At 39.3% G+C, this 25,136-nt stretch overlaps 1 protein-coding gene across 2 annotated transcripts in view; it reads right to left on the bottom strand.

Moving 5' to 3' along the window:
• LOC105398042 (zeta-sarcoglycan) overlaps nucleotides 1–11,036 on the bottom strand; it is a 45,187-nt gene extending 34,151 nt beyond the window's left edge. Inside the window, exons 1-2 of one of the 2 annotated variants that reach the window (XM_038111758.2) lie at nucleotides 11,000–11,036; nucleotides 9,065–9,551 (exon numbers count right to left, since the gene is read on the bottom strand). In XM_038111758.2, the coding sequence (XP_037967686.1) occupies nucleotides 9,065–9,147 (83 nt within the window). In that variant the 5' untranslated portion in view covers nucleotides 9,148–9,551; nucleotides 11,000–11,036. Of the gene's footprint in view, nucleotides 1–9,064; nucleotides 10,086–10,999 lie in introns of those variants that run through there. The other variant, XM_038111755.2, reaches the window with a different exon arrangement.
• Between the last annotated feature and the right edge of the window lie 14,100 nt (nucleotides 11,037–25,136).

Below are 25,136 nucleotides of genomic sequence, written 5' to 3'. Positions count from 1 at the left end.
AAGGTGGTTTCCTTGGGTCTCTCCTAATAAGCCTAGGTACCCTAGCAGCCTTCAATTTTCAAAATGGCCAAGAAGCTTAACAATAAATAATGGGGAACAATTGGATTTTTAGGTTATGAAAAATATTCTAATTTTGAAACCAGAACAAAGTACCTAGATAGATATTCTAATATAATGAATGGGGTGAAGTATAGATATGCTGTGATACCTCTAAATAGTGGTTATGACAAAATCCTATCGGCACTTAGCTGAGGATCCTGAGGCGCCGCCGCCGGCCGGTCGAAGCTCCCACATGCAAACGCTCCATCCTATCACCCGAAACTCCACGAGAAGACCAAGGGCGAGTTTTCTTCCCCAATCCTATTTAAAGCCTCCCTGACCATCGACTCCCTCCTCTTTTTTTTCTTTTTTTTCCCGGTTCATCCATCGAACTTTATCGATTCAACTCCATCCCTCAGATCCTAGACTACAGGTGGCGCCACTGAGCTAGACAATAACACAACTATTAAATATTTTTAAGGTAATAAACCGATGAACTATTGTTCTATAATTATTGATAATTAATATTATTATTATTTAACTAGTATTTACTAATTTTAAGTCCTGATTCGATTAATTAGAACTAAAAGATACTCAGTTGAGCGTCAAGGAGGCGTAGTACGTAAAGTGTTGCGTAAATTAGTGTTGTGCAAATCTGATCCTCATAATAATAACTTATCGGGTTATCGGGTTTCAAGGGGGTGTGATGCGCAAGATAAGGTCATTATCAAGAGTGACCTCTCAGCCTCTCCACCCCAACTCTTCACTCACTTTCACGTAGTGAAACCCGTTAAGTCGAGTAACTTGATGGAAGATTGGGTAACCAACCCCAGTGGGAAATCAGGTCGGCGAACTGACGAGTGTAAAGGGGGCTCGGTGGGAGCGGTAGCTTGGTGTCACACTGGGTGAGGGTCCCACTGAGTTGGGTACTGTTGGAGGCAGGACAGTACTCTGGACGGTGAGAGTCTCGGCGTCTATAGCCTTAGTCAGCTAGGCTACTGCCAATCCCTGCTAAGCCCGGTACCTAAGCCCGGGTTAGAAAAACGGGAAGGTTGGCGTCTGGTCGGCGGCCGGCTGTAAAAACCCCTGCCAAATCTGTATGCATGTCACGTCAAATAAATAATGTAAATGTTAGGGCGTCCCCTGCAGGCGACGCGCAGGTGCAGCACCCGGCGCCTGTGAGAAGTGGACTAGGGTTGTCGCACCACCCTGGGCGGGGGCGACGTAAGAAGCGAGTCCAGGTCAGGAGGCTACGAATAGGGAGCTGGAATGTAGGCACGATGACAGGAAGAGGAGCAGAGCTTGCAAACATACTACAGAAGAGGAGAATTAACATCGCGTGCCTACAGGAGACGAAATGGAAAGGAACGAAGGCGAGAGAGTTGTCAGATGGATACAAGTTCTTCTACTGCGGGAAAGACGGGAAGAGAAACGGGGTGGGGATTGTGTTGGATAAGGATTTAAAGAATAATATAATAGAAATTAATAGAGTCAGTGATAGAATAATTTACATAAGGATTTTACTGGGCGACCTGGCGTTGACTATTATGAGCGTATATGCACCCCAAGCTGGATGTGATGAAAGGATAAAGGAAAAGTTCTGGGAAGAATTTGATACCACCTTAATGAATGTACCCTCTGATGATCAGCTGGTTATAGGAGGCGACTTCAATGGGCATGTTGGCAAGAATAACCATGACTACGAACGCGTACATGGAGGTAAAGGATTTGGCAGTAGAAATTTTGAAGGGGAGTGCATATTAGAAATGGCTACAGCATTTGACTTGGCTCTGGTTAACACATACTTTCAAAAGAAAGATGAACACCTTATAACTTATAAAAGTGGTCAACATGCAACACAGATAGACTACATGTTAACCAGAAGAACTGATATTAAAAAAGTCAAGGATTGTAAAGTTATACCCGGGGAGCCTCTAACTAGTCAACATAGATTATTAGTCGTAGAATTAGATATTGATCTGAATAGAATTAATTATAGGCAAAAACATGTACCAAAGACCAAATGGTGGCTACTGCAAAATGAAAATTTTGCAGCAGATTTTAAAGATAGAATAGTAAGAAAAATTAGAGAATTAGAATTTAATGAAAACATAACTGTGGATGATGATTGGAATGTCATCGCCAATACCATAAGAGAATCGGCAAAGACTGTACTGGGAGAGACAAAAGGAGTCAAGAAGATAGAAAAGGAAACATGGTGGTGGAATGCAGAAGTACAGAGGGCCTTGAAAGACAAAAAGAATGCATTTAAAAATTGGCAAGAAGAACTAACAGATGACCAATTAAGAGCAGAGAAAAGGCAAATATATCAGCTTATGAAGAAGAAGTCTAAAACATCTGTGGCGATTGCAAGGTCCCAAGTACAAGAAGAACTGTATAAACAACTTGAAAAGCCGGAAGGACAGAAAGCGCTATTTAGATTGGCGCGTAATAGGGAAAGAAATGCAAAAGATATGATTCAGATACGATGTATGAAAGATGAGAATGGAAGAGTATTAACAAAAGATGAAGAAATAAAGGTGAGATGGAAGAATTACTTTGAACAATTGCTGAATGTAGAGAATGATAGAGTTGGTTTACCGGAACCGCAGGGCCTTAATTTAGGAATGGTAGATAAGATTAATGAATGGGAAGTCAAGCTTGCATTACGAAAAATGAGTAATGGGAAGGCTGTTGGCCCAGATAACATACCTGTAGAAGTTTGGAAATTATTGAGAGATGATGGTATTTATTGGTTGACCTATCTTTTCAATAAAATCTTCGCAGAGGAGTCAATACCAACTGATTGGAGAGGGAGTTATCTGGTGCCAATTTATAAGGAGAAAGGAGATATTCAAGATTGCGGAAATTACAGGGGAATTAAGTTGATGGCACACACGATGAAATTGTATGAGAAGGTTATCGAAAGTAGGATTAGGAGGGAGTCGACAGTATCGGCAAACCAGTTTGGCTTCATGCCTGGAAGGAGTACAACGGACGCCATATTCGCAGTGAGACAATTGATGGAAAAGTTTCGAGCTGTACAAAGAAACCTGCATATGGTGTTCATTGACCTTGAGAAGGCTTACGATCGAGTCCCGAGAGACCTGTTGTGGCGGTGCTTGCAGAACAAGGGTGTACCCGTAAAGTACATAAGTATTGTTCAGGACATGTACGCAGGTGCCAACACACAGGTCCGCACCGCAGTCGGGGTCACCGACAGGTTCGAGGTCAGAGTAGGCGTGCACTTAACTTAACTTTAACTGCCTCTGTGGTCTAGTTGTAGAAGCTTCGCTTCATGACCCAGAGGTCCCGGGTTCGATTCCCGGGTGGGACCATCAATTTGTGTTTCTAAATTGTGGTTCTAAGTTTGGTTAGGACATAGAAGGCTGATCACCTGATGTCCGAAACAGTGAAACGATCCATGCTGTCGGATGGGCATGTAAAGCAGTCGGTCCTGCGCCTAGCTCTCTCCAGTCGTGTCGGTCAATCCGTCCCATTGGGCTATGAGAGTGATGGAACAGAGAGTGCTCCTGTGTACTGCGCACACACTTGGGCACTATAATCTACTCCTGCGTAGATGGCTGATCTCAATTGAGATTGGCCGCCGTGGCCGAAATTCGGCTAGGAGGACATTATTAGGCGTGCACCAGGGTTCATCCCTGAGTCCATACCTATTTTTATTGGTAATGGATGCATTAACATCGGCAATTCAGAAGGAGGCGCCCTGGTGCATGCTCTTTGCAGACGACATCGTGCTTGTCGATGAGAGTGGGGATGAATTACAGGTGCAACTGAACCAGTGGCGAGATACCCTAGAGAGTGTGGGATTGAGACTGAGTAGGACCAAAACAGAATATATGTTCTGTCAATTCGGAGGGCCTACTTCAGCTGCGTCGATATCTCTGGGTACTTCGCCACTGGCAGTAGGTAAGGATTTCCGATACCTCGGCTCCCTTCTACAGAGTGATGGAAGTATTGACAGGGATGTGACGAGACGAATGAATGCAGGATGGATAAAATGGAAACAACTCACCGGCACGACGTGTGATCGCAAGATGCCAATTAAGATCAAAGGCAAAATATATAAAAGCGTCATAAGGCCGGTGATGTTGTATGGGGCTGAGTGCTGGGCAACCAAAGTATGCGATGAGAAAAGGATGCATGTGACAGAGATGCGAATGTTGAGATGGATGTGTGGTGTTACAAGAAAAGATAGAATACGAAATGAGTATATAAGGGGAAGTATGAAAGTGGCTCCTATAGTGGAGAAGATGAAAAGCCATCGTCTTTCTTGGTTTGGGCATGTCATGAGAAGAGAAGATGATTATGTGACAAAGAAAGTGTTGGAAATGAGACCCGAAGGAAGGCGCAAGAGAGGAAGACCAAGAAAGACGTGGCTTGATTGCGTGAAAGAAAATATGAGAGAGTGTGGAGTGAATGAGGATATGACAGAGGATAGGGTTAAATGGCGTGACATGACCACCAAAGCCGACCCTAAATAAGGATAAGGCGAGAAAGAAGAAGAAGAAGAATAATAACTTATCACTATGGCGTCATTCATTTCAAAAATCAAACAATAATTAACAGAGCCGTATAAACGGTTGAAACATAATATAACCGAATCTAGTATGATATCTCTTTAAACTCTAAGCGTCAACAATAAGACTTGTACTTATTCTAGGTATCTGTCGATTCGAACGACACAACACCCCCCGAACATTACCATATAAGGAAATGCGTCACCGAGACTAACCCTCTAGATGGCACTAGTGTGGCATTTCTACATCGCGGTATGGTTGTGTTTTCCAACCAGCGTATAGTCTTATTTTGCTTATAATAAAAATTTCGCCAATCTATACATAAATATTGTAATAATGTATAAGTCCGCTACGGACGGACTATGTTCCGTTACAGATTCTATTAATACTTCGGCACTATGATAGTATTGTTTTTTAAACTCACTCTGTTTCATCCAAAGGTTGTCTTATAGAGATTGCTATAGACAATTTTGCCGTCTTTGTGAGTTCTTGTGTGGTAATTAATTTTGTTGGTAAATAAAGTTTATTGTTATGTATTGTATTTTATATTAGATTTTACTCTTCTTTTGCACACAAAACAATATTATAATAACTTTACGTACAACGCGTTCGTATGTAATCGACAAACAATCTGGTACTGGCGGACGTGAGGGGAGAGTCAAACGAGCACCCTGTATTCGTCGTTCACGTACTTTTGCATGGAGATCTATAAACCTGTACGCAATAAAATTTTAGGTGTTGACTTCTTTACGGTAAAAATAATGCTATTTGTTTGTAAAATACTTTATGATATAATGCTGTATGCAGTACGAGGCATGGGGAATAGGGTAGAGTAAAAAAGCACACTGATAAACTATGTTCAGATTCGAAAGAAGCCTTCTTGTCTTTCCTGAGTACCTACAACGCGCGGTAGCTCACTCACTTCACACAGCTTACCGTCAATTTGTCGGTGTCGAATATTTTAATTGGCTGCCTGCATTTTCCGCTGAAAGCATTCGATTGAGTTATACCGCTATAATTTGTGGTGCGATCGCACAAAGCGGTGGAGCCACGCACGCTATTTTTTTACCTTTTACTGGACAGTGTGAATGTTGCAAGATATGTTGACTATTTTAGAAAATTGCATGAGTACATGGGTATTGTCAGTAAAATGGTTCATCAACACATTGTAAATAATAAATGTATAATAATTGTGCGATGAACAGAAACGTTTGAGTTCTTGTTTGAATACTTACTCATAATAAATCTTATTATAACTTATCATCAGCCAAAAAGGGCTATTTTATGAATATCATCATGACATTGACTTTATCACTACTAAAACACAATGGTAGGGAATTAAGTATAAAGTTTGTATTACTCATCTTCAACCCCCATCGCTGGACCTAGGCCTCTCCCAATGAGTAGCACAACTCCCTGTCCTCTACATTCCTCATCCTGCCATTTCCGACTACTAACTAGTCTGAGGACGCCGGGCTTGACGCTTGCCGGTGCGTGGTCTCCACTCAAGAACTCTTTACCCAATCAGTATTAGTATAGGATATAAATGACTATGTAATAACTCATGAGACGTGTAAAACACGATTAAAATGCAACAGTAATGTTTTACGAATCAGGTTCCCAGATTTCTGCAAAATTAACCACCAGCAACGGAAATTATTTGAAATATTTTAATTGACAAACAGAAATTCTGCATGGAAAATGGAAAACAGCGCGATAAATGTACATAAATTTCCGGAATTATTATTCAATCAACAAATATGACGTTAAAGTAATATTTAACGTTATTCTGATTATGTTTTTAAAATAATAATAAAAACAAGTCTTGAAAAGTTACTTAAACGTAAGGAATAATACATTTTTTATACCAATCCTTTAATACATCGTTTACAGTGTTTTTAGTACTTGATGGTTTTTTTTAATAGTTTCAACCTTTAAAAAATATGCGCTGTTTATTATAATTTAGGATTTAATAATTTCAAAGGGTAATTCCAGAATATTGAATCGGCGTCGGAGCATTAAACTTATAAACTACAGCGAAACATCTATGGAACTAATAACCGCCGGCGTTTGGCGTGACTCCAGATAATTACTGCGACGGCCCACATCTACTGCCGTGATTTCTAGGTGTGTTTCCCATTAGACACGTATTTAATATTGAAAACCTTTTATTTATTTACGTTAAAGTCAAAGTAAAGACAGGGTTAACTTTCAGTGTTAATGTATTAAATTTAATGTTTTATCTCTCTCTCAGCCTGTTCAGTAGAAATGGAAAGTCAGCCACTGGTAACAATCCCTAGCCTCACATGCCTCGGGTTTCTTAGAACGCAATCCAGTGCGCGGCCTGTACTTAGTCTGTCTCGGTGTTGTCCCCGAGGGCACGTCCATACAGACCGGGCAATGGTTACTTAATTAGAAACACCGAGCATGCCTCACCGAGGCCTACAGCCGGACGACGGGTCGCGGTTAATTACATTTATATCAAGGTTATTACAGTTTTCAGCCAGTTTTCTTGTGTACGGGGGTGAAGCGTAAGGACAAACACGGAATAATCCAGTTCATTCAGATTTCATAAAGCAAATTGTTAGCTTTACTCAAACTTCCATTCAACAGTGTTAGTCTGTAATTGATCTATAATGCGACTCCAACTTTTTACCATTAATTCATTTTAAATTGTTGTTTACTGATGTATCCGCCTATTACCCTCCATCTTTCACTTTGACTCTACTATCATTATCATTTCCCTCAAGACATGGAAAAACAAAAATATGGATTGAAATAGTCAAACAGAATAAAACATGTATTATCTCTGAGATTTATCAATATTCGAGACCCAAGAGTTTTGTTCATACAAGTTGATAAAGTTGTAGGTCCGTATATCCCGGTGGAAGTTGAATTTACATAGAGCGTCCGCGGCCGAGGCAGGAGGTGCGTCACTCGTAAATCTCGCGACAAGGAGATTTCTGTTTGTGAACTTTCTTTTTTATTTCCACTTTATCTGTGTAACGCAAAGGACTCGACTCGCCCGGCCCGGTTTAACTTCAATAAATCAATTTGTACACTTACGTACTTATACGCTCGTCGCAGTATGCAGAGCGCGGGACGTGTCGCTCCTAACTCTTCTTGAATGTTAAAATGTTCACTCTGTCAGAGAGTTTTAATACGGTAATCCTCGCTGGGAATGTGGAGACAGGACGCCTTCTTGCATTTGTGATTACATGCTCACATCTTTTGCAATGTTTGTGCAAATATGCCCGGGCGAGTCCGCTTGCGCGATTGACTTCTGGCGGCGCTCGTATTTTATTCCGCCATTTCAGTTTGACGACGAGTATTTGAGCAACAAAGTCCCTTCCGAGCCATTGTTATTCACTTAGACGAACCCATGAGTCGGTTCCGCCGAAAACAAAGTACACAGCGCCGGCGGGACCGGGCCATGTCCATTTTGCATCACAAAGTTAGATGTGTTTGTCGTTCTATTTTAAACACGATAACGCCAACTTTCTAGTTCTCGAAATGTGAATACGGTGTTGTGAAAATGTGACTAGCGGAAACACTACATGTAACTCGTGAGGCGCTCGGAACACACTGGCCGGTGTGTCCCCGCTGTTTTATCTTATATCTTTCTTTACAATGTATTTGTTCGTGAAATTTATTTTGAAAGGACGACTGAATATTATATAATAAAAGTATAACTACTAGTTATTTATTTTATTTAGATACAATGCCAGTGCTTTTATTGCAAAATTGTACCTACACATTAAAACTAATACTACAGTATGTAGTAACATGCATGCCGCCGCCGCCGGTACGGTTTGGAGAGTCACTTTAAAGGCAATATTTTTTGTCGCACAACAAAGTCACGAGCTGGCTGCTTCAACGTGCAGCCAAATTTTACGGGAAAGGCTGAGAACTGTTACAAAGTTAATATAGTATGCGGTTTTTATTCCCGAAGCCAGGAAAGCCAAGTTCACTCAGTTAATTTATATGAAAATTTCTCTTTCCCAGGGTTGAATACCTGTCGCAATTCATTTCTTGAGCATGAAAGTAAGCTATTATTCTCACTGCTCGCATTCCATATTTTCAGATGTAGCTTCTGTACGATAAGGAATGATAAATTCAAATGTGAAAGATAAGGTTCATATTATTACAGCAGAAACTCGTGCCACTAAATTAAGAGAAACAAAACTCAGTGGGAACGGAGAAAGTGAAGTTCCAGTTGAAATTAATGAAGATTACAAAATTCACGGCCATTGAATGCCTCGCTCCGGCGAACCTTTGAGTTTAAGTCGCTTGTTAGACTAAATTGAGAGAAATAATAGGTCTCGTTTGTCAGGTTTAACGGGTTAAATTTGGCAAGATGAATATTTCGTTACAATCGATATTAATAAATGTTATGTATTTTTTTGTATGACAACTTTTTTAATTACGAAAAAAAAACAAATCTTTTTTGTTTTCAACATAGGTAAAAATATAATATAACTTACTTTCTTCCTTTTTGGTCGGTGTAGACGATGTGGTTGCGCGCGGCGGGCGGGTGGCGCGCGCGGCCCAGCGACTGGCTCTCCATTATCTCTTCAGCCACATCCAGCGCCAGTCAGCCGTGAACCACCTCCTACACACCCACTGGCTTGTTCCAAACTTATCTCGACGCTATATCGTCATTCTTTCCAGCCGCACCAGGAGCCGCTACACTAACCAGCGGCCGAACTGACAAACAAGTGGCCAGTTTTCCAGTTAGTGTCCGGTCGGGGGAATTATTCGACCGCGGGGCTCGCAGACTCACTGTTTAGCAACTTTGCATGGCTGGCTTGTTAGCGCTAACTGTTCCACCGACATTGTACGAGCAGTTCGGCTTCTTAGCCGTTGGGCCTGCTCTGTTGATTTTGTTTGTTAAAGTCCTGTTTGTTACTCATGAATCGTGTATCAGAAATGGTTCCGGTTCTCTTCGCGGAAACTTTTCGTGAAGGGAATCTGCTTTTGAATATTCATTGTTTTCTTGCTGCTTTTGTGGTTTTATTGCAGTTCTGTTTTCACTGGGCTACTTGCATTGTATTACTTTGTGTTTGTGGTCTGCTTTTAAGATATTATTCAGACAATCTCAAAATAGGAAACTGTTGTAGTTTAAGATTGTTATTATTGAATAGAAATACTTATATCCTTATTATGAAGAATTGTACAGAGATTAAATTGAAACGACTGATTAAACAATTGAAATAGAACCGTTATATAACACTGGGCTCCAGACACACATCCATCCGCGAGCTAACACTTTATGTACTAGGAACACAAGCCTCATATACCAGAGCCCTCCGTACCTTTACTAAAATATGTAAGGTGAAATAAGTAAGTATATAACATAATGTAAAAGGATATTTACGTGAAGTAGGCGGGGCTAGGCCGAGGCGGGATGTTTGGAATCGACGTGGGAGGTGGAGACAGGCGGCCTCGGTTTTGTCAATACGCCACTCGATATTTTATAGAAGCTTCTTGCTATGTTTCGCGTCAATCCAATAGCTTTAAAGTTATTCTTGTTATTGTTACATTGACATTTTAGTATGGTTTTACTTAATTATCTTATGTCCAATAATTACCTACTTAGTCAAAATATTTTTTTTGCTAATTTAGTGTGAATGATGAAATGAAAGATACAGTTACCAAAAAACTAATGATGATTAATAATATAGAGATGAATAGCTATTAACTATCAGCAAAATTTAAATAATTTATCTACCGACCTTTTCAACCTACATTAATTACTAAGTACACAAACAACATTTCACAACACCATCCAGCTTTCAAGATTAGAAATAATAATATCTGAAAATTGTTAATTGCAAATTTAAAACGGAGCGTCAGCGATCATAACTCTCAACAGAATTCGGGATACATCTCCGGAACGAAACAATGGCAAGTATGCCGAGATACTCCGTCGGCAAGCGTTTTCCCGTTTCATAAATTATATTTGTCTCGACAGTGTACAAATGGTGTTTAATTAACTGAGGAATGGGAGCGGATCGGCAAGTATGCGAGGTACGTCCGGGCCCGCTTAACTAGCGTTTACTTGTTTATTTATAACAATTGCTTTATAAAGCCCTATTCGTCTTGGCCAGGGTTTGCTTTAATTATTTTTTAATGTACAGGTGTTAAGTAATTTAATGCCTAAATTCGAATGATTTTGTCGTAATAAAAAGTTTGTAAAAATATGTTTTATTCACTTCTAATGCTAGTCAACTTTGATATTATTTAATTATTATTTATACAGTATTTCATAAATTCTTTTAAATGTATCAATAGTTATCAGTAGTCGTAACCCAGCAAAAACAGATTCCTAACTTATTTTTTTATTGTTTATAAATCGTGCATTTAGATACAACTAAACATACAATTAACATAAAGATTCACCTAATAAATCAACTCACTGTGCAATCACAACATCGAATTCTAAATTCAAACCCGCTACGAGCTACGAGCTACGAAATAAGTTGCGAGCGCGCGACGCCACGGGAGAGCGACCACCAGCCCCCGACACTCGCAGCCAACTGAGCTCTACCAGCCACGGACTCCACCATCCACCAAACGCAATAACTACACTACATTTTCAACCCTAAACTGTACTCAGTAAAAACTACTTTACAATGACGGATGCGTCATCCTGGCTCAAATACAGAAACGCTATGAAAATCTCATTCTTGCTCCACCAACATAATGACGCCTTTACAAGTTACGATGACTCAGAACCCAAATTTTCAAAGATGACAAATATGCCCTTATCAGTCTCTATGCGTAGGACGAAAAGGTTTATTTTAGCGAGTGTTGAGTGGGGAGGCGGTCGTAAGGCTTTAGGGGTGGCGCGAAAACACCGCGCATGCGCGGTGCGAATAATTCCCGAAACTCTTAAGTTTCTCGTTGGCTGATTAGCGCGAAAACAATCTTAGGATTTTCAGAAATGCACCGTTCGTCTTTCTAAAGACGTTTTTTCTTACAATACATATAAACTGATATCTTAATATTAAATGTACTTACTTATACTTAGGTACTAAATTGAGCCATACTTCATAAAAGTTAATTTTGAACTGCAAATGCTACATTTAGAATGCTTTGCAAATTGCACTATGCTACATTTGCAAACTAATCATCTATTCCCACGGGCTAGACTACGATTCATTCACAAAAGCCCATTCTCCTTTGCCCCGAAGTAGCCATTGCGCGTGTGACAGCCCTGAATATATCGCCATACTTCTTTGTAGAAAGTATTCCCTCCTTTGTACCAAGTTGTTTCAGCTCAAGAATGTTGCGATTCAAAAGTAATATTTCCCCGAAAGCGCTCGATCGGTTCTTTTTATGTCTCTGATGACTTTTTCTGTGTATAACGCTGAACTTTTGATTTTGTTTTTGACATTTTATTTATGTATAGCCATATAATATTTTATATGATATCTGTGATACAGTACTTTTTCGAACGAGATATTTTACATGTTTAGAAATAATTAATTTGCAATGTAATATGTATAATATAATATATGTATACCTACTTATTTCATTTGTAACTGAATAAAATAAAGTGTCTAAAAATAAATAAATAAAATATATTACGTATGCTGAATGGTCATCAGCCAATCACAGCACTGCATTCATACTTAACTTTACGTTCCCAGTTCTGAAACCGGTAGATAATCAACTAATTACTTAATCACACACTCAGCTGTATCAACTCCAATAGTCTTCTCCCGACTAATTAACCTGGAATTAGCGGTGAACCAAGCCACAAAGGACATTAAACTCTAGGGATTGCTTGTTAAATATTGCAGAACAAACTTACCTTCCCTAATTAATTTAAGTACTCGGCTGATCCCTTTCGCTGTGAATATTGGAGCTACAAGATCGGACATGTGAGGTAAATTGAACATGCTCGACCCTTGTTGCCATTATACTAGTAGTTATAATATGTAACATATCCATTCTATGCTTTCACGAAATGAAAATGCGTTTGTATATAATTATGACCATTTATCAGGCCTATACATGTAGTATGATTCATTTACTTAGGTGCTCTAATATTGGAAAACTGAAGAGTGAAGTACTGTACTATATATATTGATATTTATTTGCTTAGAAGCAGAAGTTCTATAAATGCAGATTATGAAGTACAACATATTTTTAAAACACCGTTAATTTTCCTAAACAAACTAGCTTCAACAAAGTTCCATTGTCAGTAGAGATCCCACTGGTAGTTCCGAGTTGGAAGCGTGTGTAAGGTAACAATGTGATAAAAGCTGCTTGTATGCGGCCCATGTACAGGGGGTTACATTAGCTGCCGTCCAACCAACTAGTAATTAGCGGTAGATTACCGAACACCCTCTATTCAGGTACATTCGATAATGTGCCCGCAATATCATCGGTGTTAATCAATTGTCGAAGTTCAGCTTTAATTGCGGTTGGGTAGTTTTGTGTTTGTCTTACGAAATGTATACTACGTAGCCTATTGTTACTACATAATTATATTATTATGTATGTAGGTAGTTATTATATTTAAATAAGTAGTTCAGAGTTCTGTAAGTGAGTATAATTGTTTAAATTAAATCACATTAGAAGTCAAATCAAATTGCAGAAATATGTAGGTATAAGAGAGAGAGAAACATAACTGAAAATAATGTTTATTGCCAGTTTATTTTTATATTTTTTAAATATTTGAAAAGGTGAAAGTATTATAATAATGTTTCCTCCCAAGTCCTAATAATAATAAATCTACACTAATCCGATTGTGTGAAAACATTGAATCAAGAGAGTAGCCCGCGAAGCCAACTGGCTGTAAACAAGTAAATCCGAAGACAGAAGGTAGCAGGACTAGCGGGCACGTAATATCTTCATTTACACGAGTAATGAGCCACCGGACAGCTTAATGAGAACACTTTTATTTATATTTTTTAGTTTGTGATTAAAAAAACTCCGCTGATAAGAGTTTATGTAATATGTTAGCGGTTTTGCTTCAAATTTCGACCATAGCTAAACTTTTTAAACCTCCATTTGTACATATAGTGTTAGATTAAGTTTTGTAATGTTGTCCATATTTTTTGTGTACAAATAAAGAATATTATCTTATCTTTTTAGGTAGTAATGATATTTTTATTTCATTATTATACTGAAAATGGTACTTTCTGCTGTAAAAACACCATTTGAAGTTACTGATTGAGGTATATTTCTATTAAATTATTATTAAGGCTAAATGGAGTGATAAGTCGATCTCCGGGTATATTATAATTAGCAGTCGGGAGAAACTGGTGTCAATTGGCAGTCTGAAGAAACTTTCTCGAAGTGATAGTGGCTGGATGAGAAAGACTGAGACATGGTACTACTGCACCTTGCGTGAGTTATTTCTTCAGCAGTTGTTCATAACTAATTCACCAAAAATACGTCATTTAAGTGAAACTTTAGTTTAAGTTTGAACTTCCCTCTCCGAGGAACAGTTTACGTAAATAAGCCCCAATTGGTGCTAACACACTTTCAAAGAATAATCAAGCAAGTCGAGCTGAGCATCCACAAAGGCGACCGGACGGGTTGAGAATGAAGTTCACGAGCTAAAAAGGCACTAGCACTGTTTAGAATACGGTGCATTTATCAGCGGCGTCACTGGCGAATCTGCTTGAGTATTCCTGACACGACGGGAACAGACCACGAGTAGTAGAAAGAGCAAGTCCTTAGGGCTTCGGGTTAGGATTTCAATTTCCCTTTCGGAATGATTCGTGATAATCGAATGCGCCTGTTAGTGCGGGGCCGGGCGATGATTCATTCATGAGATTAGCCCGGCTGGCGGCTGCAGTAAACCGTGGGAGCAAATTGGACGATGAGATATTTGCTTGTTGCCGGGACAAGTTTCGGTAAGCGAGTCTGTTAATGAATTTTGATTGTGTCATCTTTCCTAGTTGGTCCGTGCTAGTGTATTGTTTATAAGTTATAACTAAAGTTGTCGTTTGTTCTCCTTGTTTTTTCATTGCAGTTGCAGTTTAATCATTGTTTAGGTTTATAACTGTGAGTTCTGAGACATCATAAATCATATGTATAAGTGGGTACTATTGGAATTTAGTTTCAGTATTTTTTTGGTATTACGAGTACGAGTAAAACTGAATAATTTCATTTTCCTAGTCCCGGTAGTCTATATCGACAGGCGTATATAAAGTTGTGAAAAATATTATATTCTCGCAGGTATTCACCACCGTATGTTTGCTAAGGCTGCGTGTAGCTCCAGCTATCAGGCGGCGGCGCTGGTAACTCGGCGGCATTGTTCACTCGTCGAAGCGCCGCGCAAATGAGGAGGCGCGAGCATTGTCGCCCGATTAATGAGCGGGACGCCCCGACTGCGTTCCGAAACACACTCTGCGAAGCTGAAATATTTTGTTTTCAGGTAAAATATTAGAAATAAAATAAATCTTTATTTTTTATATGTTATAGTACTTTTGGTTGCTTAATTTGTAATGGTTGCAGCTAAAAATATCGAAAGAACAGCAAACCAAAAATAACAATAACGGATTTAAAAAAAACAGTAAGATTAAAATGCTATCCTTGCACCTACATGTCCTACATATATTTAATATAACTACTGTATACCTATATAGGTTATTTTTGTAACTAAGCAGGAAAACAGTGGCAAGGTAACACCTCAATATTGACAAATTAACTTCCAAAACAAAGGGCAAACTAGCAATTAGTTTCCGAACTACAATCCTCCGGCAACTAAGTCAGATTGCGAACGCACCGAGCGGGACAGCGCGGAAGAGGAAAATTAAACCTCTGGGCCCGGGGCTTATGTTCATTACGGCCCAAACTACCGCGCCTCTTATGAATGCATTGCCACTGTTAAATACTAGCGAAAACCAGTTCACACTGGTACTGAGGCCACGGTAATACCACGAAATTATGTTGATATGGAAACTCGGTTTTTGTTACCATGGCTAAGTAGCTATGGTTAAGACTGTTAGATGGGATTACAGTCAAAAGCTACAAAATTTAAAACACAGAATTTTTCTCCACAAATACTTCTTAAGTACTTACTGGGAAATTCTTTTACAATATTTAGAGAGAGCTGAAGAAAATGTTAGTAACGAAACCGAACGTTTTGATTTATAAAACATTTCCCCCGTATTTATTCTTTACGGCAAACAGTAGCAGAAGTATATTAAGGCAGCAGCTCCATGGGGCATTGCTTTAAGATTTCAATTTCCTTTCCGGAATTACTTGTACTCTAATCGAACACGCGTCGGGGGCCGCGGGGCGGGCGCGGGGCGCGGGGCGTCACCGCAAATTACTCGACACCAAGCGTGCGAATGTTTCAAATGTATTATTGAGAAACATTACGAGTAAAAGATGTGTAATGGCTTTTTAATTATTTATTCGAGAACACGAACAGCTGCGTTTAATCTTCCGTTTTCCATGCATTTGCAAACTATTTGATTCAGCTCTGTTTAGTTTTTTTTATAGATGGAATCGTCATTGGTTGTTCGGGCGCGCGGGCGACGGGCGGCTGCTGATTGTACGCGCACAGACGGAGCCTATTCGATTTCACGGCTCGGCGCCTACGATATTTATTGTCATCGGTGCACTAGGGCGACGGCGCCTACTGAACCTCGCTGAAAAAACTCTTTCCCCAAATTGAAGGGAAACATTCCCGACATCGCCGGCATGCCAACTATTTCACTTACGCTTTCTCTACAGTTTTATTTCCACGTAAAACTTGGCTCTAGTAATATTAAAGAAGTCCGTGTAAATATGCAAGCACGTTCGAGACGACACCTTGTCTTGTTAGTAAAAAGTGACGCTGGGAACACGATTTATCACCTGCATGCGACACGGGCGCGCCGCCCGCAGGTATTTCTTTCTAAAAACCTGTCGCACGTCGTCAGTGGAATGAAAACAAACGTGTGAATTTCACCACGAGTTCTTGTTGAAAAATACGCTCATGGGCTCTATTACGTGCCTACTGACCTTTTAATAGCCCGATTTAGCAGTAGCCCAGTGGGGGGATAGCCAAATCGCGTCTAAAAGTCAAAGCAGGTCAAACTAGTATATTTATTAGGGCGTTTGCTGCTTGAATGTAAATCTAGCGTCGCAGTCGGACGGTGGAACTGATAGTTAACTGGTCGAGAGCCAACTCGGATATCTTTGTCTTAATTCAATTGTGTAGCTAATGCGCTCGCCCACGGGCCGTGTCTGCCGCGCTGTGGACGGCGCCTAACTAACTTGCGCTAATACGATCTCGCTCTAAATACAATAACACTGTTAACTGTGGACTTGCACTTTTATAAATAACTAGTTTTTACAGTTCATCAGGTTTTTTTTTTGTATAAAGTTTTATTAAAGGTGATGTCACCTTTCGGAAAGCTATGTAGCTTTCCGAAGATTAAAGCAAATCAACCCCGCATATTTTCTTAAAACAGGCGTTCACTGCAGTACATACATATGCCACAACATTCAATCAGCATATACCCTCTATTTAGCGCTGATATTCCTTAGTCGACAAAACACTAGGTAAACCAGACATTCCAATACGGTATAACTCAAACGTACAGTACGGTCCATCTGATCGTCGGTCAACTTAGGGCCAACGTCCACTGATTAGCATAAACAAAACCGGTGGCAAGTGAATGAAACGTCGAATTTCCGGTCGGGTAAGAAGCCGCCGCGGCCGGTGTGTGCTCAGAGAGGACATACAGTGACAGTTGCGTTGCGTCGCGTGGCTCTGAATACGGCCCTCTCATTGCCATGCTCACTGCTGACAGGTAAAACTACTGACAGTCGCTGGTAGTGTAAAAAATAGTTACTTGTTCGTTACCATAAAACTAAAAAATTGCAAGAACTTCTATAAGCCAACATTAGGTCGACTGTCTCGCCTTCTCTCAAGACCCTTTCTTCTCTCAAGCCTCTTTCTCAAGATCCTCTTCTATCATTTGTTTACAGCTGTTTAGGCCCGTGAACATCTCCCGCTACATTTTCAACCCCCAACGGATAAAGTAGTGTGTTATAAGTTTAACGAATCTGTGTATCTGTCTGTGCGTTAACGATGGAACCTAATTATTTAATTATTATTTATTAGATTTTAACGTTTTTAATTTTACTATTGTTTTATTAACTATACTGTGTAATAAGTTGTCACACTGTTGTTGTTAGTCCCTGCTGCTGCCTCCAGCATGTTGGCTACACGTGATTACGCGTTTACTTTACCTACGTTATGCCGTTTGTCGTGGCTCCGCGACTACATACAGTTACATACGGATTATTAGCCAGATAACATTATCCAATCTATTGACGTTCAATGTTGTACAATCGTCTTAGAATATACACAACTAATTATATAAGTGCTGTAAGAGTATATCTGAACGTACTCCGTTTTTCAAAGTCGGGTAAAAAGTGGTTATCAGTATTTCTAAAAAAACATCGCTGAACTTTCAAAACACCTGCACAGCTATTCCTTGCCAGTAATACTTATACCTACTTAGTACAAAATATACCCAAGTATTCCGCAATAAAAAATCGTAGGCCGTTAAAACCAAATAGCAATTACTCACATTTCTGTTAAAGTAATAATTCTGAATGAAGGTAATAAAATGTCGAAATAGACTCACTTACATTGAGATTAAATTAGCATTGCAAAGTTTAACGGGCACTTACAAGGCACGTCGGGACTTACTTTATTCTATTGAAAGAATCACATTTTATGCATTATTGAAATCTTGTTTTAAAAGTTAAAGCCGCAAGTGCCCATAACATAATTTTTATTGTAATAACTACAACTACAGGAGAGTTCATACAATTTGCACTTTTCAAATTAGAATGTTGTAGAATGGGTATAGGTACTAAGTCGATACGTGTGCACCATGTTATATCTAAGCCCGAAAATGAAATCAGAATGTCAAAATTTTATAATTCGGGTATACAAATCTGAAATCTACATGCTGCGTGGCTTTGGTTTTGGAACACCTTGTATGCTTAAGTAATCCGAGATTTAAAAAAAAACAACAACTATTTCACACTCTTTAACTCGACAAGAGAAATCTTACGCATCCGCGGGCACTGAAAATAAATTATTTTAATATTTAAGGCTGGCGCGGAATAATGCTGGCCGTTTCCCGGCGAGATTAGGAGCTAATTACATTACAAAACAAGCTGTTTGCTGGTAAATTATGCATACACTGCCGGATCATTACCGCTGCTGCGGGTGCTGCCCGGGCGAGTGGAACCATCCCGGGGAGTACTGAGACTTGGACCACCTATTCTGCTTCTGCTGGTCAAGCACTCAAATGCTACACAGGTATATAAAAAAACCCTAATCTGAACCCAAACAAACTCATTGAGGTCGCAGCAGTATGGCGGTGTATCTAATTGTCCTTCTAGCTTTAATTACTTAGTTAATTTTGTAATTGTATTATTACAATAAAAAAAAACATTTTACCGAGGTTCATAATTATAAATTTAACAAATAAGTTTAGGTGACACCAAAACTGATGTATTTCAAAATGGTTTCAATAAACAATCTAAATAGGTTAGTTAAATATTAACCCTCTCCACATTCAGTAAACATGTAATACTGTATGCAATAAGTTTACTCGCACAAAGCAACTTTTAATAGTCCTTACAGCAAACGGCCATGCCACTTTAGCTCGTGTGATTACATTTAAAATTGATCGGGGCCTGTCCAGTGCCCTCTTAGTTAGAGCAGTTTGGAAATGCAATAAGAAAAAGGTTCAATGTATTTTTATTACCTTATTCCATATTCAAACTCTTACAAATTAAGAATCATCATAATATAGGGTGGAATTTTATGAATGACATCCCTATTTAGGTTATTTATGATTTGGTCACATAATGGAATCAGGATACCTATGGTATGGCATTCATGTATAAATGGTAATGTTAGTAATAAAATTGGTATTCATAAACATTAACTACTATGTTAAGTACAACTTTTATTTAAATAAAACAATTATGTAAGTTTAGGACATTTACTTGCAATAGTAACCTCCAACCAAACATTATACATATATTTTCCGAATCACGTTACATGATGTAAGTAAATAATGTAGAAGCAATAAATATTATAGCCAACTGTGTATTCAACATGCAGCTTAAAATAAACAAGATCACTTACATTGCAGTAGAGTAATGTGCCTGGGGCGGCCCTCAAATTCTTACCCCAAACATACAACCTACTTACTGAACATAGAATATGAGTAGGAGAGATGTGGTAGCCCGTTTGAAACAAAATATTTATAAGTACTACGTCTCGTGATGGTCGAAATAATTCAAGTTATTTTCGTTTAAAAAAACGTTACTCTACATTTTATCACTTTATTCTCATCACTTCAGCTTCCTGTATAAAGTTTATCTGTTAATAAATAATAGTTGCTAGCTATTGCAAAAGTTTTCCCGTCAATGACCCTCAGCATTTTCATTTTATTTATAACTACCATGGTCTACCCTAAATTATAACACCAAATAGGCCAATGCATTTTTTTTTTCAAATTCCCTTACTCCTCATGTCTCTGTTTTTGACCTTAAATTTCCTAGTGTTTCTTCTCTTTTACATAATTATGCTTTTAGCATTAAGTCCTCCTGATTGTACATTATAACTATTTATATGAATATTATAAATTTTGCAATAAAGATTAAATAATAATAATTATTATTATTATAAAAATGACACTTATGGGTACATCTCACTCTTTTCCTACTCCCTTTAGCTCCTAATGGTACAGCCCCGTCTTCGCCCGGCGGTCGGTAGTAAAAATGGCTTAAATCGGATTTTAACCACGAGTTTCCCGCCTTAATTAAATTGGATTTGTAGGCAAAAGAAAATATAAGTGATGAAACCGTGTCGATTATACGCCGGAAACGACTTTTAAAAACCTTTTTGTTTAATAACAATGTGGTTAATTTTATAGCACAGCTATTCGTTAGTGAAAAACTTCGCTAAGTACCTATTTATAATTATTGGTCAAAAAACAACAGCTAATTATACGTCATAATTCAGCGTTCACATTCCATTTTTGAATATGGCACGCTTCAGCGAAACGTGCGGAGGAAAAGCACGCGACAGGAAGTCGCATCTGCTACGCGTGCTACGAGCTACGAGCGACGGCTACGACGCTACGGCGTAGCATCCGTGCTTCCGCGCATAATTAAGAAGTGAATAAAAGTTTATCTTTAAAAAAGCAGTTTTTTTATAATTTAGTTCGTAAAATACTGCACTGAAAGGCATGCATTGGCAAAACTAATGTTTTACATGTATTTTGTTTTATCAGCCACTTTATATGGAAGTAATAGAATGAGGGAAGCAGCTGTTGAAATGGGGTTTTAATTATCAGTTACACCGTAATTTGGCGATGGAGAATTACTGGCATAAACCATTTAAAGCAGGGAATAGACGATTCCGGAAACCATTCATTATACTTTACTGGCGATTTCCTTACAGCCACTTGGTGGCCTGATACATAAACTGCATTAATAAATTATGTTTCTTCATTTTACTATCAAAATATTAGTGGCATAAAAAGAAAATAAAACACTTTTATTCTTATATCCCACGTAGCAGAAACCCATGTCAGTGTCAATTTGAACGAAGGATGTTATTAGATTACAATCTAGAGGTGCTACTGAATATTATTAACCCCCAATTAAAATTCAGGGGTTGCTTTTTGAGAGCGGCCGTCTTTCAGTGCGGGCGGAGGGCGCCCCACGCCGGCCGCGCCCCGGGGGAATTCTCCGTGGGATAATTTACGTTGATCGACGCGAGGGGCGGAAATGCCTTAAACTTTTAAGCTTTCACCCAGAACGCTGCAAATCACAGAGCTCAAACTTGAGTAACAAATCGCATTCAATAGAATACTCCGAATGCTAATATCGCTAATGACCGTTTGCAAATATTCTCACCGAAATTCTTGGAGGCGAAATTGCGAAAGCGTGGCTTAAAATAATTTTTGACCGTGCATGTTTTAGTTTTTGTCAGTGCGGCGGCGGGTGTGGAGAGAGGGGTACGTGTCGATGGCTATGAATAAAGCCTTTGACGCCTTTTGCCGCATTTATTTGCAGCGGCACACTTCAATTTCACTTTACACGCAATCTCGGCGAGGCCCGAGTGCGCTTTGGACAAATTCCATGCCAACACGGCGCACGTGAACACACGCACTCACCGCCAAACTGACTGCGCTGTGATTTTAAATGTGTTGAACCGATGTTCCACCGCTGTTTTACAAAGTACAAATAATGTAATGTTCGTGCTGCATTATAATGCTGACTTTAATAAATAAATGAGTTTTTTTTAAATATTATGTTTACATTATTGATAAGAAACACACAAACAGTCCGGCCCGCTGGTTGACGTTGTTAGACAAGTAGCCGGTAATGGCTGGTTGAGGAAGGCCGAGGTGCTGTGGCACTCCTCGGGAAAGACGTTATTCTGTACAGTCCTACGCTGTTCTAACCACTTCAAATACACATGTTTTCTTTCATTTTTTTTTACAAGTTTATACCATATTAAAAGCTACTGAGGCTTATAAGTATAAAACTTACTTATAAAGCTGCTACACAAGCATGTATAAAAGTCAAATAAGTACTGTAGGCGTCCTTACTCGCCCAGCAGCGAGCAATGGCCGGGTGTTTAGCATGGCCCGGGGCCGACGCCCGGCTGTCTTGTTAAAAAACAAGGGCCGTCCGCCCGGGCCATACGTCAGTCGTGACGCATGGCCTCCGTCTTGCCTGGACACTAGGGAGACGATTGAAAAACACCCTGTATATTGTACAACAGCTGGCCAAAGAAGTGTTAGTAGAACAGCACAAAATTGAGGCCCTTATTGTTTTTATATGCTGATTTAAAGTGACATGATCTAAAAAATATATATAAAAACACCTTGAAAAGGCAATGCCTTTCCAATGCAGGCCGATTGAAATCCGGTTGCAAAAACCAAACTCATGAATATCTCGCAAAAAATAATAATCAAATGAGGAGGTCAGAATCTAAAACTAAAATGTGAAGCTAGTAGATATTTTGCCGGCTCGCACAAAAGAGTTTCCCACTATTCATTTATTGTGCCCTAAAAGCGAGCTAAAAGTTGTAAAGCGTACACCTGAATGGCATTCCCGGGAAGCTATCACGCCGATGCGATGGTATCGTATCGAGTGTGAAGTGGCATCGGATGGCTGGCACGTCCCGCCCTAATACTTGTTTATGACTGCCGACGTATGCACCGCCACTGATGGGTACTAGGGCCGCATATTTGCTGAAGCAATTGTTGCTTTACTGTCTGTGTCTAATCGATTGTGATTGCACCTGCCATTCATTGCGAGCTCAGTTGTTTGGTGCAAACTCAATTTAATGCTTTGTACATGGTCGGTGGTTTATTTCAGCTTGCATTATATTCATTTGCTTTAACATTAACAACAGAAAAGTTTGTGAAACATAACAAAACCTGAGCTTAAAACTAAACTTGGTTCTGATTAAACTGAGAATAAATACCTACGTAGGTATATGGAATACGACTATGAATATCATATTGGTATTTAGCCGTAACAGCCGAATTGCTTTTATCATGACACCATAAAGGAGAGTGCAGGGGTCGATGCAGGCTCGGCGTTAATTCTTGTTTACGGGGAATCGCTTTTAGCGCTCTTGTCAGAGAGTTGAAAGCGCGTGAGCTCAAGCAGACTACACCGGCTTGTCGGTCACTAGAACCCTTAATTGCCCTAAATAAGCAAGTTGCCCGGCTCATTCATCGCATCGCAAAGCGGGTTAACTCGAGCCTCTCTCTTAGCGCAAAATAAGCTATCCAAACAGTCTATTTGATATTTTTCTGTCTCAATCTTTTTTGTTGTTGTTTTTCATTGGTCTAAATACATTTTTAAGCCGTCATCTATTATTAATTTACGGAAATCACCCCCTCACTGTCATCGAGGTGGAAAATAACGGAAGTATTTATAAGAATAAGACGGTGTTTTGAAGAGGTCGAGGAAACAATTAATCATTCCGTTCTTTCATGGAGCTAAAGGTTGGAAGACACGATTGTTCTGTTATGGTGCATACCATTTTTCTTTTCAAAACAAAGCTCGTAAAACTGCTGTACAATAATAATAGGTTGTAGATTGTGTATAAAGGATGTTTAAATGTACTGTTGCCAGTCGAGGAATGCTTTCGAATAATGGATGCCGCGATGCGCATTAATATTGAGGCAAATCTTATTAGGACCGTCTAAATGCCGCGATAATATCGTATTGTTTTGAAACTCATCGTCCGCGCTTCCTCTCATGCTCCAAGGGTTCCGTCCTCCGGGACCGGGGCTTTGAATATTCATACTATTATCACAAACCAACTCGCAAAACTGAGCATCGTCTTAAATTCGTAATGCCTCTTATTGTGCGATTAATGCCGCCTACGCGGCCACAAGCTGCCTATAAATACTTAAACGAACTGAAGTGGATTCGAAATTCTATTAGACGCTTTGAAAATATTTTCTTTCATCGCACAAAATATCAGTTGGAGACCACAATGGAAGGCCACTAATAGAAGGTGCGGTGATCGAGCAGCGCTCGGTTGTATCGGCTCTCGAGAACGGGTGTTATTGGAAGGAGCATTTCACTTGTAATTGTCCGACTGATTTCCCCGGGGATCCCCCGGACACCCTACCTCACCTAGAGCCCTCTAGCTGCGAACAATATCAACTTATAAGAAATTAAAAACAACTACTGTGTGTAATCAATCCTTATGATTGAGCTGGTTCATTGTTGAAACATTTACGAGTAATGTTTTCAGCTATTCGATTAAAAATTCGGAAAAAGATCAAAAATATGAATTGATGTAATTTTTCATGTCACAAAGCAAAGCAAACTGTTGTTAATTTTCCTAATATCTGTGATATCCTTCACGGGCCTACGTCAGTGCCGGGGCGATATCAAGATGATGGATAGTCGCCGTACGTAAAAAATACACAAAGTTTGAATGTTCACGTTGACCGTATATCATTAGATTAGGCTTGTAACATAAAAAGATAAATTTATTTCAATAGTAGTCCATCATGTTGTGAAGTAGAAATATACAATTTGTAAAAGTTTTATCTCTGGGAGAAATAAGTGTATAATTTTTGTCTGAGCTTTCCTTGCCCTAGGTTTTCCCATGGAAATTACTGGATAAAAGTATTACATAGTATTATGCCCTATTAAATATGTACATCTTACCAACACTCACATACTTGATACAACAATTTTATCGTGAAAACTTAACGTGGTACTATACTACCTACTAATGTATCCTTTTAATCACAGATTAACTTTAAATCACCCGTTCAGAAACTGGCTATCACTGCAATATCTGTCTAACAAACGGGTCCAGTTCGGATACAGATTAATAAAACGGTGCGCTGGTTCGCGCCGCATCGCCTCGATCCATCACGCGTATAATAGGCCACGTCTGGCGACACACGTTCTTAAATAATTTGTCAGGAGTCAGCCTCGCCGGTGCCAGCACGACCTTCGGAAATAATGTTACTTCATCTTATTTGTAACGATAACTGGCTGACCTTT

Source organism: Plutella xylostella, chromosome 13 (genome assembly GCF_932276165.1).
Source record: "Plutella xylostella chromosome 13, ilPluXylo3.1, whole genome shotgun sequence".
Classification (NCBI taxonomy): Eukaryota; Metazoa; Arthropoda; class Insecta; order Lepidoptera; family Plutellidae; genus Plutella; species Plutella xylostella.
This window is presented reverse-complemented; position numbering and strand designations above follow the sequence as displayed.